The 15,531-nt window shown below is 40.5% G+C and overlaps 1 protein-coding gene across 1 annotated transcript in view; it reads left to right on the plus strand.

Moving 5' to 3' along the window:
* LOC119853499 (CD2 associated protein) overlaps positions 1 to 15,531 on the plus strand; it is a 150,327-nt gene that overhangs the window by 27,469 nt on the left and 107,327 nt on the right. The window contains exon 2 of the mRNA XM_038396619.2: positions 2,012 to 2,172. Coding sequence (XP_038252547.1) covers positions 2,012 to 2,172 — 161 coding nt within the window. The remainder of the gene's footprint in view (positions 1 to 2,011; positions 2,173 to 15,531) is intronic.

Raw genomic sequence — 15,531 nt, forward strand, 5'->3', positions numbered from 1 at the left:
AGATACATTGATAGAAGAAGATCCCAGTGTGAAGCCACAGATTAGGCATGGAGAGGATGAAATGGAAAGTTTACAGGTCCACCATCTCAATTTATTAATCTCTCTCTCACTCTCACTCTCAGCCCCACTCCCCCCATTCCCTTTCTGCTTGTGTATCTTGAACTGTGGAGGACACTGAGGCTGGAGTGGGTGACGTTACACCCCATATTCTTCATAGAAATATGGTTATGATACAAATATGGCATAACTGATATACTTTATGCAAGGTGACTCATGTAAGATATTATTGGAAAGGTTATGATTTACAGAATGTGATTATCCAATTTGTATGCATGTATCATTTCTGTATCTGAAGTTAGGAATATTGATTATGTAACAATTACACCTGTGTGTGTACTTGGGAAAACGCCCACCAGACAGTAAGCAATCATCCTGAATGAAGCATTTAAGAAGGACAGTAGAACTCTGAAGATACTAATCTCCCACTTTCCTGAGGAGTTTCCTGGGATGCTACTTTGATACCACAAGGTCGGGTGATGATGTCACCTGATGCAAAATACCGCCTTGGACACTGCTGGTACTTTTCCTCTGTAGAGGGATGGAGATCAAACAAAGGCTTCCCACCTTAGGCAAATCCCTTTTAAGGCTGGGGAATGGGTTAATCTGGACTCTCCTCCATTGCCTACTGCTGAAAGTACCTGAGGGGAAAGGCAGGAGTGAGTCCAGACTGAGACAGGGGTCTAATCTGTAAGAAGAGATAACTGGAACTATAAGCTACAGAAATTCTGCATCCTGCCTAATTCAAGATCTTGGGTGAGAAATTACATTTTGTAACCTGTTTCTTTAGTGAATCAAGCTTAGTTTGCATGTTTTGTTTTATTTGCTTAGTAATCTGCTTTGTTCTGTTTGCTATCCCCTATATTCACTTAAAATCTGTCTTTTTGTAATTAACAAGCTATTTCTTATTTATAACATAAACCAGTTTGTGCAATCCATATCTGGGGTGGAGGGGAGAGGTAAGAAGCTATGCATATATCTCTTCACATTGAGGGACAGGGTGAATTTTTATGAGCTTGCGCTGTATAGAAAAATCTGTACAGCGCAAGACAATATACCTTTTGGGTCTGCACTCCAAGGGAGGTGGGCACCTGAGTACTGGGGCAAATCCCTTAAGCTGAACCTTCCCAGAGCTGATCTCCGTGTCTTTCTGCAGCTGGGTGTGGCCCTGCCTTTGTGTGTGCTAGAGGAGGTTTAAGAGACTGGCTCAGCAAGATAGGGTAAAGGGGGCCCAGGCAGGCTCAGTGGTATCTCAATACATCAGGTGTCACCTTACAGGGGGGCAACCTGTCACAGTGGTATAAACCCTCTGCTTGGCAATGGAAAGGCTATCTTAACGGACATGAGTGAATGAGGTGGTGATTTGTGTAGTTTAATGGAATCATCAGACATAAAACAGAATTTCTAGGCAAAAAATAATAGCCTCTTTATTACCATACAAGGTACAAGTTGGCTGTATACAATTCTCATTGTTTTTGTGCAACAGATGTATGCAGATATATTGCCAGGGTTCCCATGACTAAACTTTGCTGTGTCCAAGTTAAATCTGTTTTCTCCATGCACATTATGCAAACTTTAAACTTAATAGTGTGAGTTTTTTGTTTTTGGTGCAAATCTGTGATGAACATTTCTTGAACCAAACTTTCAAAGAAGTATCAATTTTGCAAATAGAACTGTATATGCACTGTTATTTTCAGGCACATAATAAAATCTATGTGCATAGGAGGCAACTGAACATTCATATGTGTGTGTACAAAATCACATGTACAACCTTTGAAGTGAGGTTCTGAAAAACTGGCCCCTTGTTTATTTTAATAAAAAAAAAAAAGTCAAAAGAACTCTTTATTGTGAGGTCCCTCTTATGTATAAATCACTTAATGCAGTGCATAAAATTAGACATTTAATATTTCCACATATCTGAGTTAAGCATTAACTCTTTTCTTCCTTCTCTCAGTTGACTATATCGTGGAGTATGACTATGATGCCATACATGATGATGAGTTAACAATTCGAGTTGGAGAAATCATCAGAAATGTGAAAAAACTAGAAGAGGAAGGATGGTTAGAAGGAGAGCTAAATGGAAAAAGGGGCATGTTCCCTGACAATTTTGTTAAGGTAAGTGACTTGTGTTAATCTCAGTCTATTGCTACCATCACATTGCTGCTCATTTATTATTTAAATATATTATTAATCGAAATTGCACAGCATTTACATTGGTATGAAGATAAATTTTTGTGGACATTGTACATGGATTTTTTTTTACTGATCTAATTCTTCAGTGTTTTTTAAGCATGCTTTTCATGTTTCGGAATAAAGTTAAAAGTAATAATGGTGCTGTCTGTTCACTTTCACTTCAACAATTTTACGTCTGTATATTGACACTATATCCTTTTTTTCCAGTTGTGCCCATTTTCTGTTTGTACTTGGGGCATTGCTGTGATCATGTAATTAAATATATTACTGTGAAATTTTTTTAAAAGAAGCTTTACTTTTATTTTTAGCCTTGAAGGGAAAAGAGGAATACCTAATTTTAGCCTGAGTCACAAATAGTTTTTGCTTGCTTCTTACAAAGTACTTGTACCTCCACTAGGATGACTGATAAATCCAGTGTCAAACACTCAGCTGTTCCAATACGGTATATTACATCACTTATATTCCATGTAGTGGTCTTGATCTTTAATGTATGTTGGTTCTTAATGCACTTTTGAAATTTGAAGATTGCCTAATCTGCTAGCTGTTTTACTTGCCTGGTTTAGATCAGAGCATTCCTTGCTGAGAAGTTTGAGTAGCAGCCGTGTTAGTCTGTATTCGCAAAAAGAAAAGGAGTACTTGTGGCACGTCTCTAAGGTGCCACAAGTACTCCTTTTCTTTTTGCTGAGAAGTGACACTTCATTTTGTGCTTTCTGATTTTTGACTGTGTCTGTAGGATTCTTTGGTTTAACCTTTCCAGTTTTAGAAATTATAATGAGAGTTTAGACAAGCTTCTTTTCTTACAGTCTTGTGAAGTATAATTTCTATTTAGTTTCTTTAAAAAATAGAACTCGGTGCAGACTTGTAACATGCCGATCACTATGTTTTGGTGTCTTAAAATTTAACTGGAAACTAGTCTAGTCTAGTGTTTAAGTTCATTAAATATCTTAAACTTTGGTAAAATTTTCTATTTTGAATAGTTGTTGAAATAGCAAAATGATTGGCAATTTCACACTTTATGTTAAAAGAAAAGGAGTACTTGTGGCACCTTAGAGACTAACAAATTTATTAGAGCATAAGCTTTCGTGAGCTACAGCTCACTTCATCGGATGCTCACGAAAGCTTATGCTCTAATAAATTTGTTAGTCTCTAAGGTGCCACAAGTACTCCTTTTCTTTTTGCGAATACAGACTAACACGGCTGCTACTCTGAAACACTTTATGTTGAGAGGAATTTTCAAAATATTCCTCCTGAGATGATGATCTAGTTATTTAGTCGTGGTCTCGCCCCTGTTTTTTTTTTTTTTTTTTTTTTAAGAGAGAGAGAGAAAGGAAAATGCAAAAAAACCCACAAACACAATGAGCTGCTATAATTCCAGTTTGCAATATCAGTTTGGCCCAAGATATTTTCTGTAAGTACAGATGGCTACTTTACAGAGATTTGTTTTATTATATAATACAATTCTTTGAATTTACAGCACTTAGTAAACATTAGTGAGTTTATTTTATTCTTTCCTATAGAGGTGGTGTGAAACTATTACAATCATTATATAGATGAGGTATCTCTAATGACATACAGGAAGATAGTGGCAGAGATAGGAATAGAAACCAGGTCTCTGACTGGTCTTGTGGCTAAACCACAATACCGTCTTTCTTACTAACTGCAAAGCAGAGGTGACTAGGGTTGGTTTGGGTCTATGGTTACATCAACAGATTAATTTTTTTACTAGTGTGGGTGGGTGGTTTGGCTTTAAATAGGTGTTTTCATTTGGTTTGTGGATGGAGTTTTTGTTCTGAATATGTTCACTGTACCTCTGATGAAACATTTGATATGGCTGCTTTAGAACAATGAATAATCTCTCAACTGGATTTTGTTGGACTAAAAACAGATTTTTGAAATCAAATTAGTATTTGTCTGCTTAGTTCTATATATTTATGTATATAACTTATGCTGGTGCCTGTGTAGATAGAATTAGTGTTCTGAATTAGAAACAGGCTTCAGTGATGTGGTTTCACTGTTGGAGACCTTGGGTATTTGACAAGGTGGGAGGGAAGTTGTTGGAGGAGTTTCTTCCAATCCAGTTTGCTGTTTTTATACTTCCAACCCAGTTTACTGTTTCGTCTCCTTGTGGAGGTTACCAACAAAGGTACTGCCTCACAAAGTGGGATGGCCCTTTAAGCAAGCTGGCCTTAGTCCAAATTGTGACTAACTTGCTACATCCCATGTGATGGATAATGGGTTTGAGGCTAAAGAAGAGGTGATAGGCTATAGGTCATCTGGTCATCAGATAAGAAAGTGAGCAAACAGTTCAGTTTGTTAGTGAGACCTGCAGGGAGCAGGAAGGCACCTGCAAGAGACCCAGACTCAGACCTATGGTCAGAGAAAAGGACTGTCATATACCAAGTAGGTAGAAGACCTAAAGGTGCCTGTTGTGTGGGCAGGGGTGGCGACCTTATGAGGAAGAGACTTAGGGCAGGTCTACACTACAGGGTTAAGTCAACCTAAGTTATACAACTCCAGCTAGGTGAATAATGTAGCTGGAGTTGAAGTAGCTTAGGTCGACTTATTGTGGTATCTACACCACGCTGGGTCAACGGGAGAAACTCTCCTGTGGACTTACTTTATTCCTCTCGTTCTGGTGGAGTACTGGGGTTGACTGGAGAGCGATCTGTGGTCGATTTAGCGGGTCTTCACTAGATCCACTAAATCGACCCTTGGTGGATCAATCACTGCAGAGTCGATCCATGGTAAAGATAGACATGCCCTTTGTAGGGGCTACGTAAGAGGACCTGGCTTAGCTGTGTGGATTTGTATTGGATTGTTTAGGTTTTGAACAATAAACCTATCCTTGAAGAAAGAGTGAAATTGTGCTGCTGTTGGGAGCTTTATTTGATGCTTGATATGGACCACTTATGATTTTTGCAATGTATATACATTGGATGGAGCCAGTCATATAACCCACTGTACAGGTATTGTATAGTAACTATCATTACTGACCTGGGATGGATTAGGATTTGGAGACAAAAGCTGTATATAACCCCCTCACACAATCCCTTGCCTTGTTGTATAAGATGTTCTAATATACAGTAACGAGAGGCTGTCGAGCTTTGTAAAGAAACTCTGATAAAACCAGACAGCTTTTCAGTACATTTTCAAATGCTTGCTACTTTTAGACAAATTATACATAATTTACCAAAAACCCTCATCTGCATCAAAACATCTGGAAAAAGATGGGGGAAAAATTTGGTCCAGACTTGCTGCTGTTGCCAACTTCGTCAGTGTACTTGTCTGTCTCTTATTAATCATGTCAAATAGGGAAAAAATCCTCTTGCCTGGAAGCTAAGGACAATTCACAGCTGCTGCCAGGCTTCTTGCCTGCCTGAAGGACAATCAAAATGCCAATCAGAGGATTATGGTAATACCTCCTTGATGTGTTGGATGCCCCAGATCCTGGTTGTATCAGCATCACAGCTGAAACAGATCATGTTTTTTCCTTCTGTGCTCTGTTATGAGATAGGAGTGGCATAAATGTGCCGCGAAATCTACCATAGCCCAATTGGCCTGAAAAAGTGATATTGGGACTTCTTCATTATCTCTGAAAATCATTTAACTGATTTAGGTGCCCAGCTTTGTGCACCTGTGTTTGGAAAATATTGCTTGGTGCAAATAAACGTAATTACTATTTTTGGTCTTTTTCAAAGAGCAGTATTTTTATAGTTTTTAAGTGGGTTCAATTAATTTTATTTAGGGTCATTTAGAACCCCAAAGGTAAACTAATTTGGTTAGTCTAGTGGGGAGAAGCATTTGGATTGTTAATATTTTTGTGGGGTATTTAAACTCATTAATCTCATAGAATACTAGGTTTGTGTGAGATCTAGACTAATAGATGGCTCTCTGCTATTAAAGCTGTAGTAAAGAAAGCACAGGTTAGCTGACACATCCTATTTGCAGCGTTATAAGATTAGTGACCAGTATTGCACAAACAAGGAAGTGAATAATTATGTTAATTTCAAATGTCAATGCATACAGAGAAAAAATATTGCAAGTGTATTTCATGGATGGTACAGAGATGATACGGAGAGTGCCCTTGCATATGCTGTCGGCAATTATGGAAGGATCTCTGTTGCTCCTGGCACAGTCACAGTTTTCCTCTTGCACTTGCACAATACTTATATATGCAGGTAAACATCCTGAAGAAGGGCAGAAGTCCAGGTGAGCTCAGTGATGCCTGGCCACTAGAGTGCCAGCTGGTAATAGGCACTCCCTGCAGGTTTGACTCCCGTTTTGGCCACACTTCCCTGACACTGCGTACTTGTGTTGCTGGGTTGTTTCCATCTAATAACATTATTTTGTGTATGAGGAGGAGAGCACAGGATCATCAGCTGACCCTGTTGGGGGAAGCTGGGCTGCCTACGGAGCCTGCATTGTGTAATATGATAGTAAATCTGTGTGCCAATGTTGCAGTACCACCATAAAAAATAGATGCAGGCAAAAATGTTTGTCTGACGAAAAAGGGCAATTTGATCCAGAAAACACATTTTGGAGCTTGTGAGGTATTGCAAATACTGGGTCTTAAAAGGAGAACTAAAATTATGTGGGAATCTTAGTGATCTTAGAACTAAAGAAGAATACGGGTGGCTGAATAACGTGTTGCTATCCAGTACACAAGTTTACTTACACACGATAGGTAGGAGTTACTCAACGTTTTAGCTGTAGATTTAACAAGAAATCTTTTGTTTCTCATTGTTTATGGAGTAGTGATGTATTCCAAAAAGTGCAGTGAAAGCGATCTTTAGGTACACTTCACCTCCTTTTGTATTTGATCACATGGAATAAGGTGCAGCTCCATAATTCTTTAAATATCCTAAAAAGGGTTTATACATGGCTTGTTGACACAGGCTGCACTTTTCTTTGTGTATGATATTGTGTAATTCCTTTAGAGGCACATGGCTTTCCAACTTCAAAACATTTTGGGAACCTCTTATCTGGACATTCTTAAGCAGTATATTGTTACTTTGTTTCGTTTTTCCTGACCATTGGGTCTAGTGTTTACTCCAGACATGCCTTTTTTCATGATAGTTATTTAAAATTAAGAACTCTCTAAACTCCCTTTTGAGACACTCAACTTGAACTCTGATAGGTTTTGTATGTTTTGTTTTTAAATCAAATAATAAATGTACCTCTGTCCCTTTTTTTGGTTTTAGAATCATGTTTTCCTATTTAAAAACACCTATTTGTGATGTGGAAGACCTACCTACACACCCATGGAAACTTATTGTACAGGGAAAGAAGTGACGCCATGCATTTAACAATATGGTACATGCCGAAAATGGTGGTGGGGGGAGGATTTGGGGGATCTTTTTTTTCTCCAGTTTCTTTTGGGTGTTACTTATAACAATAGTAGGTTAAAAATTTGACAAATTTTATATATAAAAATTGGGGTTCTTTCCAGCACCTGGAAATTTCTGAAATTTGATTAGTTTATTGTGGCTGGTCAAGCAGCAAGAATATTATTTTTCAAAAAACTTTTGACTATAGAAAAAGGGTTGTCCAGTACTTAATATAGCTAAGCAAAAGAGCCTCAGATTTTACTTATATTAATCTCTGAATTAAATGATTGTTAATTTTCATATGTTAGTAGTAGAACTAGTTTGATCATTCATTCAAGGCAGTCGTCTGAGGGAGGAGCAATAGATGGATTTATTAGCAGTTTCTGTGAGTTAAGGTAGACAAGCTTATTGAATAGATGGAGACGATACTTTGGCTATATAAACATGCTACCTTTTTGAGTATATCTCTGGTATGTGCCATTTCGCTTTAGTAGCTCACTCTGGAGGACAAATCTGCAGCAGAACTATGTTGGACAAGAGGATTTTTTTTTTTTCCTGTACAGGTGCATGCAGCTGCCTTTACAAATTTAGAACTGAGCTAGGAACCTTTTCCGGTTAATACGTGAACTTTGCTCGGTACAGCATTTTTCTTCCTGCCTCAAAACAAAAAAAACACACATTGGGTGTGTTCAAGCAAATATGTCTTTGGAAATGGTAAACTCATTTATTTCTTTATCTCGGTGCTCTTGGAATGAAATATTTAAAAACGTTCACTTTAGTGAGTGATTAACTATGTAGTTAGAAAAGGAGTACTTGTGGCACCTTAGAGACTAACAAATTTATTAGAGCATAAGCGAGCTGTAGCTCACGAAAGCTTATGCTCTAATAAATTTGTTAGTCTCTAAGGTGCCACAAGTACTCCTTTTCTTTTTGCGAATACAGACTAACACGGCTGCTACTCTGAAACCTGTAACTATGTAGTTGTGTTTCAGAGTAGCAGCCGTGTTAGTCTGTATCTGCAAAAAGAAAAGGAGTACTTGTGGCACCTTAGAGACTAACAAATTTATTTGAGCGTAAGTCTAAGGTGCCACAAGTACTCCTTTTCTTTTTGTGTAGTTATGGTATCATTCCAGCTTAAACATTTGGTTTAATTCACTTAGCAGTCAAAATACTGTACTCAGTGTAGTCCTAGGAAGTGTTTTTGTGTTAGGTATCTGGGGCTCTGAGATGTTTGTTCTAAAAAATATTTGTTAGGTTTCTTCGTAATTTATTTTGCATTGGGTTAATTCACTTTCTTTGCATTATATTTGCACACTTAAGAATTATACTTAACTGCGATATCTGTCTGAAGAAGATTTATTGATATTTCTAGAGACATGGTAAGATTTCTTCCCTCACTTTGTGATCTGGAAGTTTACTAGCATTTTCCTTTGTTTAAAATAAGTGTCTTGGTAAGACAAAGCTGTATTTTGTGGCATTTTAACTAAACCTTCATTGATGGTATCTTATTAAATATGACTAAGAACATGCTGTTAGTGAGTACAAAGAAGAAGTCTTAGCTGAGAAGTGTTTTCAAATGTCTCCTCTCTCTCTTAAATCTCTTCTTTAAAAATAGAAAATTAAATTTACCCAGGGCTTGAAACAGGAAGTCTGGGATCAAGAGGAATTTTTATGAAGATGCTGGACCAGAGATACTGTATTCTGTTAAAATTAGATACTAGAGCAAACGCTTTTTAAAAAATAAGGTTTTCTAGCATGGTATAAACATTTTTTTTATATTCCTATTTGCTACAAAGATATTTAATGTATCCAGTGGCAAAAAGAATCCCCAGAGGAATTCCCTAATTATTTTATTAAAAATCTATCTTGGGACACAGAGGAATTTACAGTAAAGGAGCTTTCCTCAGTGATCAGAGGAACACAGGAATCTTATAATTCCAATTGGAATTTTTCATATCTATATGACCACACACCTGGAGAGTATGTGTCTGATTTTTTTTTTTCATGGTTTAAGGTGTGAAGGGACATTAGATCATCTATTCTGACCTCCTGTATGTCATAGGTAGGGCCCTTTGTTTTTGGTTTTTATTTATTTTTTCCCAGGAATTTATTGGTGGGTGTTACCACAAAACAGGTGAAAATCAGTGCAAAAAACTTGCTTAATTTTTCTGGGTAAATATTAGCGTTTATTTTGGTGGAAGGAAAGATGGGGAAAAGTATTCAGTAGATCAGTGTTTTGAATTCCGTTCATCAGTGTGGTTTGCTGCAGAACTAAAACAGAACTCTAAACACAATGCCACCTCTGAGTTTAAGAAAACCATACATCTCGAATCCCCAAATAAAACTTTTTTTTCATTTGAATAAACAATTTACTGTTGTAGACTTAAAACTTTTAGTTTATAAATATTTACATTTAATAATCGAGCTACACTATTTGCATCACATACACTCAGCTTCATTCTTTTCTCCTGTTTTTGTTTTTTAAAACTTTTGAATACTTCCTTGTGTTCTGAAACATATTCTGAGACAAATATTTGTTTTTTTTTCCGTTTTAATATGTCACATATTTGAACAAATTGAAATGTGTATGTGGTGGGTGTGAGATTCATCGGTATGTTCAGATTTGCACACACTTCAGAGCTTGCGTGCGTGCCTGTTTGTTGTGTGTATCTTCTAGACTTAGGCTTAATTCAAAAGGCATCTTTGCATATACACATAATACGTTAGTCTATCGTACTACATATATCTCATGCAATGTATTGTATTTTCCTAATAAAACAATTTTTTTTAAATATATTTGAATGATACAAAAGGTGGGTGAAAAATCAGAAAAAAACTGAATTAATACTTTTTGTAAAACCTGGGAATTTTTCTGTAAAAATTTGTTTAAACTGACAACAAAGGGGCTTAATCATAGGCCATTGATTTTCTGTGAGATATGCTTATATTGAGCCTAAAGACTTTAGTTAGTCCAAAGCTGCTTGCTTTTCTTTTTTTCCATCTAATTCACAACTTATGGCATTTTGCTCATCATCATAGTATCTGAGCGCCTTTATAATCTTTAATTTATTTAGCCTCGCAACCCCCCTTTTTTTGAGAGAGGGGTGTACTGTTATCCTTGTTTGTACAAATGAAGAACTGGGGCACAGAGAGGTAAAGTGACTTGCTCAGTGTCACACAGGAAGTCTGAGGTGGAGCATTGTTGTATTAAGTAACAGAGTTTAAGTCCAACTTCTAGTTTAAGGTTGTCAGGAAATTCTCATAAGTGGAACAAAGGCAATTAATGAATTCTAGAAATGGTAATTTTGCTACATGGCTATATGTGTGTTTTGTAGGCTGCTCTTTGCAGATGTACTTAAGATTTGCATCAGACCAGCCTTCACCTATCAAAAACGATTGGTGGGCTTGGATTGAGTTATCTTCTCTTCTTGTCTTATTAAAGCACTGGAGGCTCATGCTGGCTGTTTCACCGAGGGGACAATTGGATGTAAATGCTGGCAAAACTAGTCTGGTGGATAGATGGTGGGCTCTGCTCTGAAGTTTAGGAGCCTCCATGGGGAAGAGAAAGGAATCTACCGTTTATACTCGTTCATTAGCCCATTTGTTTATCAGCTGACCCCACCCCCCAAGATGGATAGGTAAAAATGGCAAAAACTGTATGACCCTTTCACAAACCGACCCTATATTTCAGGGGTTGGCAAACTTTGACTCCCGGCCCATCAGGGTAAGCTGCTGGCGGGCCAGGACGTTTTGTTTACCTGGAGCGTCTGCAGGAACAGAGCCCCTCAGCTCCCTCTGGCCATGGTTTGCTGTTCTAGCCAATGGGAGATGTGGGAATTGGTGCAGGCCGAGGGATGTCAAAACAGAGGTTGCCTGCTTGTGTGGTATTGGTGGCTGCAGATCAGTCGCAAGTCCAGATGCCCACGTTTCCCCTTCCTCTGAAGCTACCGGAGTTTTTCTGCCTGGAGACATTGCCTCAGGAGCAGGTCCCATCTATGGCTCAGCTAACATCCTTGTCATCATCCCTGAATGAGGTGGTGCTGCCATTCAAAGGACTTCACGGAATACCAGGACCTTTTACTCCCTATTGCTGTGTCTCTTGGTATTCAAGTGGAGTTTCTCCAGGAGAATACCCATAAACCCATTTGACATTCTCCAGCCCTCTGTCCCTGGGAGGGTGGGCCCTTCCACTTAATGTGCTTCTCAAGCCTGTGAGAGCTCTTAGGGGTATGCTGGCCTTGGTACTGCCGGTAGTCTGACGCTTCGAGAAGCACTATTTTGTGCCCGTTCAGGGATATGAGGCAACTTGGCCCTGAACTCCCTGGTGGTCATGGCGGTGAATGACAGAGTCTGGAAGGGCTGGTTCAAATCCTCCCTCAAGGAGAGAGACTCTAAGCAGAAAGATGATAAATACCACCTCTTCTCTACTGCTGAGGATCGCGAACAAGCAAGCTTTGCTGGCCAAGTATGACTTTCTTAATTAGTCAGATATGGCCAGATTTGAAGAACAATTGCTCGGGGCTTCTTATGAGGCATTTCGAACATTTTCACTGAGGGCTGCTTGGTGGCCAAAATGTCTCTGCAGCCTGCCCTTGATATTGCAGACACTTGGGTCAGGGCAATGGCCTCAGCAATTACTATGAGGAAGGCTTCCTGGCTCCAAAACTCGTGACTCTCTCTGGATGTCCATCAAGCTATTGGGGAGTTGCCTTTTGAGTCCATTTTCAGACAAGATTGATGAAACCCTGCATTCCTTTTAAGGATTTGAGCTACTTTAAGGTCTTTGGGGTGGTTATGCCATTATGGGGCACAGCATCCTTTTCTGCACCCTTCCACCGAGACAGTGAGACTACCCCAGAAAGAGGGACAAGTCTTTCAAGAGGAAGCATTCGGGTTCAGGGCCTGGCTGGTCTGCACGCCCTCCCTCAGTGCCGGCTAAACACCCATTTTCACTGTTTGGTCCTGTTCCAGTTACTCTTCCTCCCTCATTGTCCCCCCCATTAATTTGGGGACAGGCTGGCCTGCTTTTACAATGCCTGGGTCTCGATGTCCTCTGATAGCTGAGTCCTAGATACTGTCAGATGTGGCAATGCCATCCAGTTACTCTCTATGCCCCCTCACCACCCTTTCCCTATCTTTCTTCAGGGACCCCTCTCACAAGACACTGCCCTTTGAGCAGGTCAGCTCTCTGCTAGTGTTGCAAGTGGTGGAGGAGGTTCCATGAGAACACCAGGGTCATGGGTTCTACTCCCAGTATTTCCTGGTACCAAAATCCAAGGGTGGGATGAGGCCCATCCTCTACCTCTGCTGATTCAACAAATTAATCAAATATGTGAGGTTCCACGTGGTCAGTCTATCAACTATTCTCCCTGCATTGTCTCAGAATGACTGGTTCATTACTTTGGACCTTCAAGACTCATACTTTTGTGTGGTCGTTTGACCAAGTTACAGGAAGTTTCTTTGCTTCATGGTAGGAGACTGCCACTTTCAATACAATGTTCTCCTGTTTGGCTTCTCTTCTGCCCCCCAAGTCTTCACCAAATGCATGGTGGTGGTCATGGCATACCGCAGGTGGAAGGGAATCCATATCTTTCCCTACCTCAATGACTAACTGCTGAAGGGCAGATCCAGAGAGGAGGTGCTCAGCTATGTTGACACCACACTGTTTACGCAACTATTTGGAATTAATTCTAAACACTGTGAAATCAACCTTAGCTTAGAGTTTACTGGGGCCCTCTTAAATTCCACGAGGTCAATGGCATTTCTGCTGAGTGATCACTTCCAGGTAATTTGACAGCTGTCTCAGTCTGCAGTCAGAACTGTCCATGACAGTCCATGTATGTCTGAGCCTGTTGGGCCACGTGGCTGCTTGCAGGTTAGGGCTTCGTTGTCTTCTTCAAATGTGGTTCAGGACAGTTTACCACCCTGCATTGCATTCTCTCGAGGGGTTGGTTTTCCTTCCTCCATCAGTCCTGGAGTCCTTGCACTGGTGGGAGTCCCCATGCAATGTGTGCCAAGGGGTCCACTGTGCTTGGCCCTCTTCAACCAAGTCATTGGTTACCAACATATCTCTTATGGGTTCGAGGGCGCATCTGGACTCGTTGAGAGGGTAGGATTTCTGTCGGAACAGGAGGCCTTGCTCTACATCAGTGTGATGGTTCTTTGGGCCATCCACAACGTGTGTTGTGCCTTCTGGGACCAAATCAGGCATTCAGTAGTTAACATCCTCACCAACAATACCACTGTGATGTACTATGCGAAAAAAGAGTAGGGAGCCCACACCAGATCACTTTGTCTGGAGGCAGTCAATCTGTGGCAGTTCTGCATCTAAAAAGACATCACCCTGATAGCTACCACTTAGCGAGGGTGCAGAACTGCCTTGCATATCATCTCAGCAGGTTTTTCTCCCCGAGCCACAAATGGTCTTTGATGGTGGAGGTCTTTTGAATGGTTTTTGCAGTGCGGGTTATCCCCATGATTGACCTCTTCATGGTGAGTGAAAACAGTCTTCACCAAATGCATGGTGGTGGTCATGGCATACCTTGGGTGGAAGAGAATCCATATCTTTTCCTACCTCAGTGACTAACTGCTGAAGGGCAGGTCCAGAGAGGAGGTGCTATCTATTCTGCTCTTGGAAGGGGCTTAGTCTGGGCTCCTTCTCCGATGCTTTCCACTGCAGATGGCAGTCGATTCTTCTGTACACCTTTCCTCATGTCCCAGTCTTTGCCAAGCTCAGGGCGGATTGAGCCAGCATGGCTGAGACACTGCTGGTTCTTGGACCTCCTCGCTCTGTCAGTTTAGCCTCCTATGCTGCTTGGTCTGCTTCCTTACCTCCTCACACAGGACTTGGGCTGGATCCTGCATCCAGTGATGCATCCCTGCACCTTACGGTGTGGCTGCTGCATGGGTCAACAAGGAGAAAGTGCTGCTCGGATGCTGTCCAACAGGTCCTACTTAACGGTAGGAAGCCTTCCACTAAAATATCTTTCTTGGTTAAATGGAAGAGATTTTCCGTGTGGTCTTTGTTCTGTGGGGCCCATCTGGTGGAGACTTCCATCCAAGATGTCTTGGATGGATCTGCTATACCTTCAGGGTGCAGGTTTAGCAGTCAGTTCTCTGAGAGTGCACTTGGCAGCAATATTAGCGCTTCATCCACTTATCCAAGGAAAATCAGTTTTCTCCAATGCTACAGTGATGAGATTTTTTGAAAAGACTTTTCTGCCTGCATCCTCCAGTCCAAGAGCTGGTTTCCTTGTGGGACCTGAACATGGTTGTAGCAGCTCTAATGGGGCCTCTGTTTGAGCCCCTGGTTTACTGTCCGCTGCTGCTCCTGTCTCAGAAAACGGCATTCTTGATAGCCATTACCTCTGGCAGGAGGGTGGGTGAGTTGCAGACCCTGATGGCGAGGCCTCCTTATGTGTAGTCCTTCGGAGACAAAGTTATGCTCTGGCCACACCAGAAGTGTGTATCCAAGGTAATCTCTCAACTTCATTTAAACTGGTAGATGTTCTTTCCTGCATTTTTCCCCAAGCTGCATTCCTCCCCAGTGGAGCAACGTCTCCACGTGTTAGATGTTAGATGCTGTCTAGCTTTGTATCTGGACAGGACTGAACAGTTTCATGCTTCGCCTCATCTGTTTGTATCATATGTGAACCGCATGAAGGGACGAGTGGTCTCTGCACAGACCATCTCCAGATTAATAACATCTTGTATCAAGACTACATATGAGTTAGTGTCGGCTATGCCTTCTTAGTAGATACAGGCACATTCAACGAGAAGACAGCCAATGTCACTAGCATTCCTCAATGACGTTTCCATATTGGATATTTGGTAGGATGGTCACATGGTTGTCCATATATACACTTACGGACCATTATGTGATCACTGCTTCTTCCAGAGTGGATGGTAATGTCAGAAGAGCAGTCCTGTGTTCCTTACTCAGAGTACAAGCCCT

This window comes from Dermochelys coriacea, chromosome 3 (assembly GCF_009764565.3).
Source record: "Dermochelys coriacea isolate rDerCor1 chromosome 3, rDerCor1.pri.v4, whole genome shotgun sequence".
NCBI lineage: Eukaryota > Metazoa > Chordata > Testudines > Dermochelyidae > Dermochelys > Dermochelys coriacea.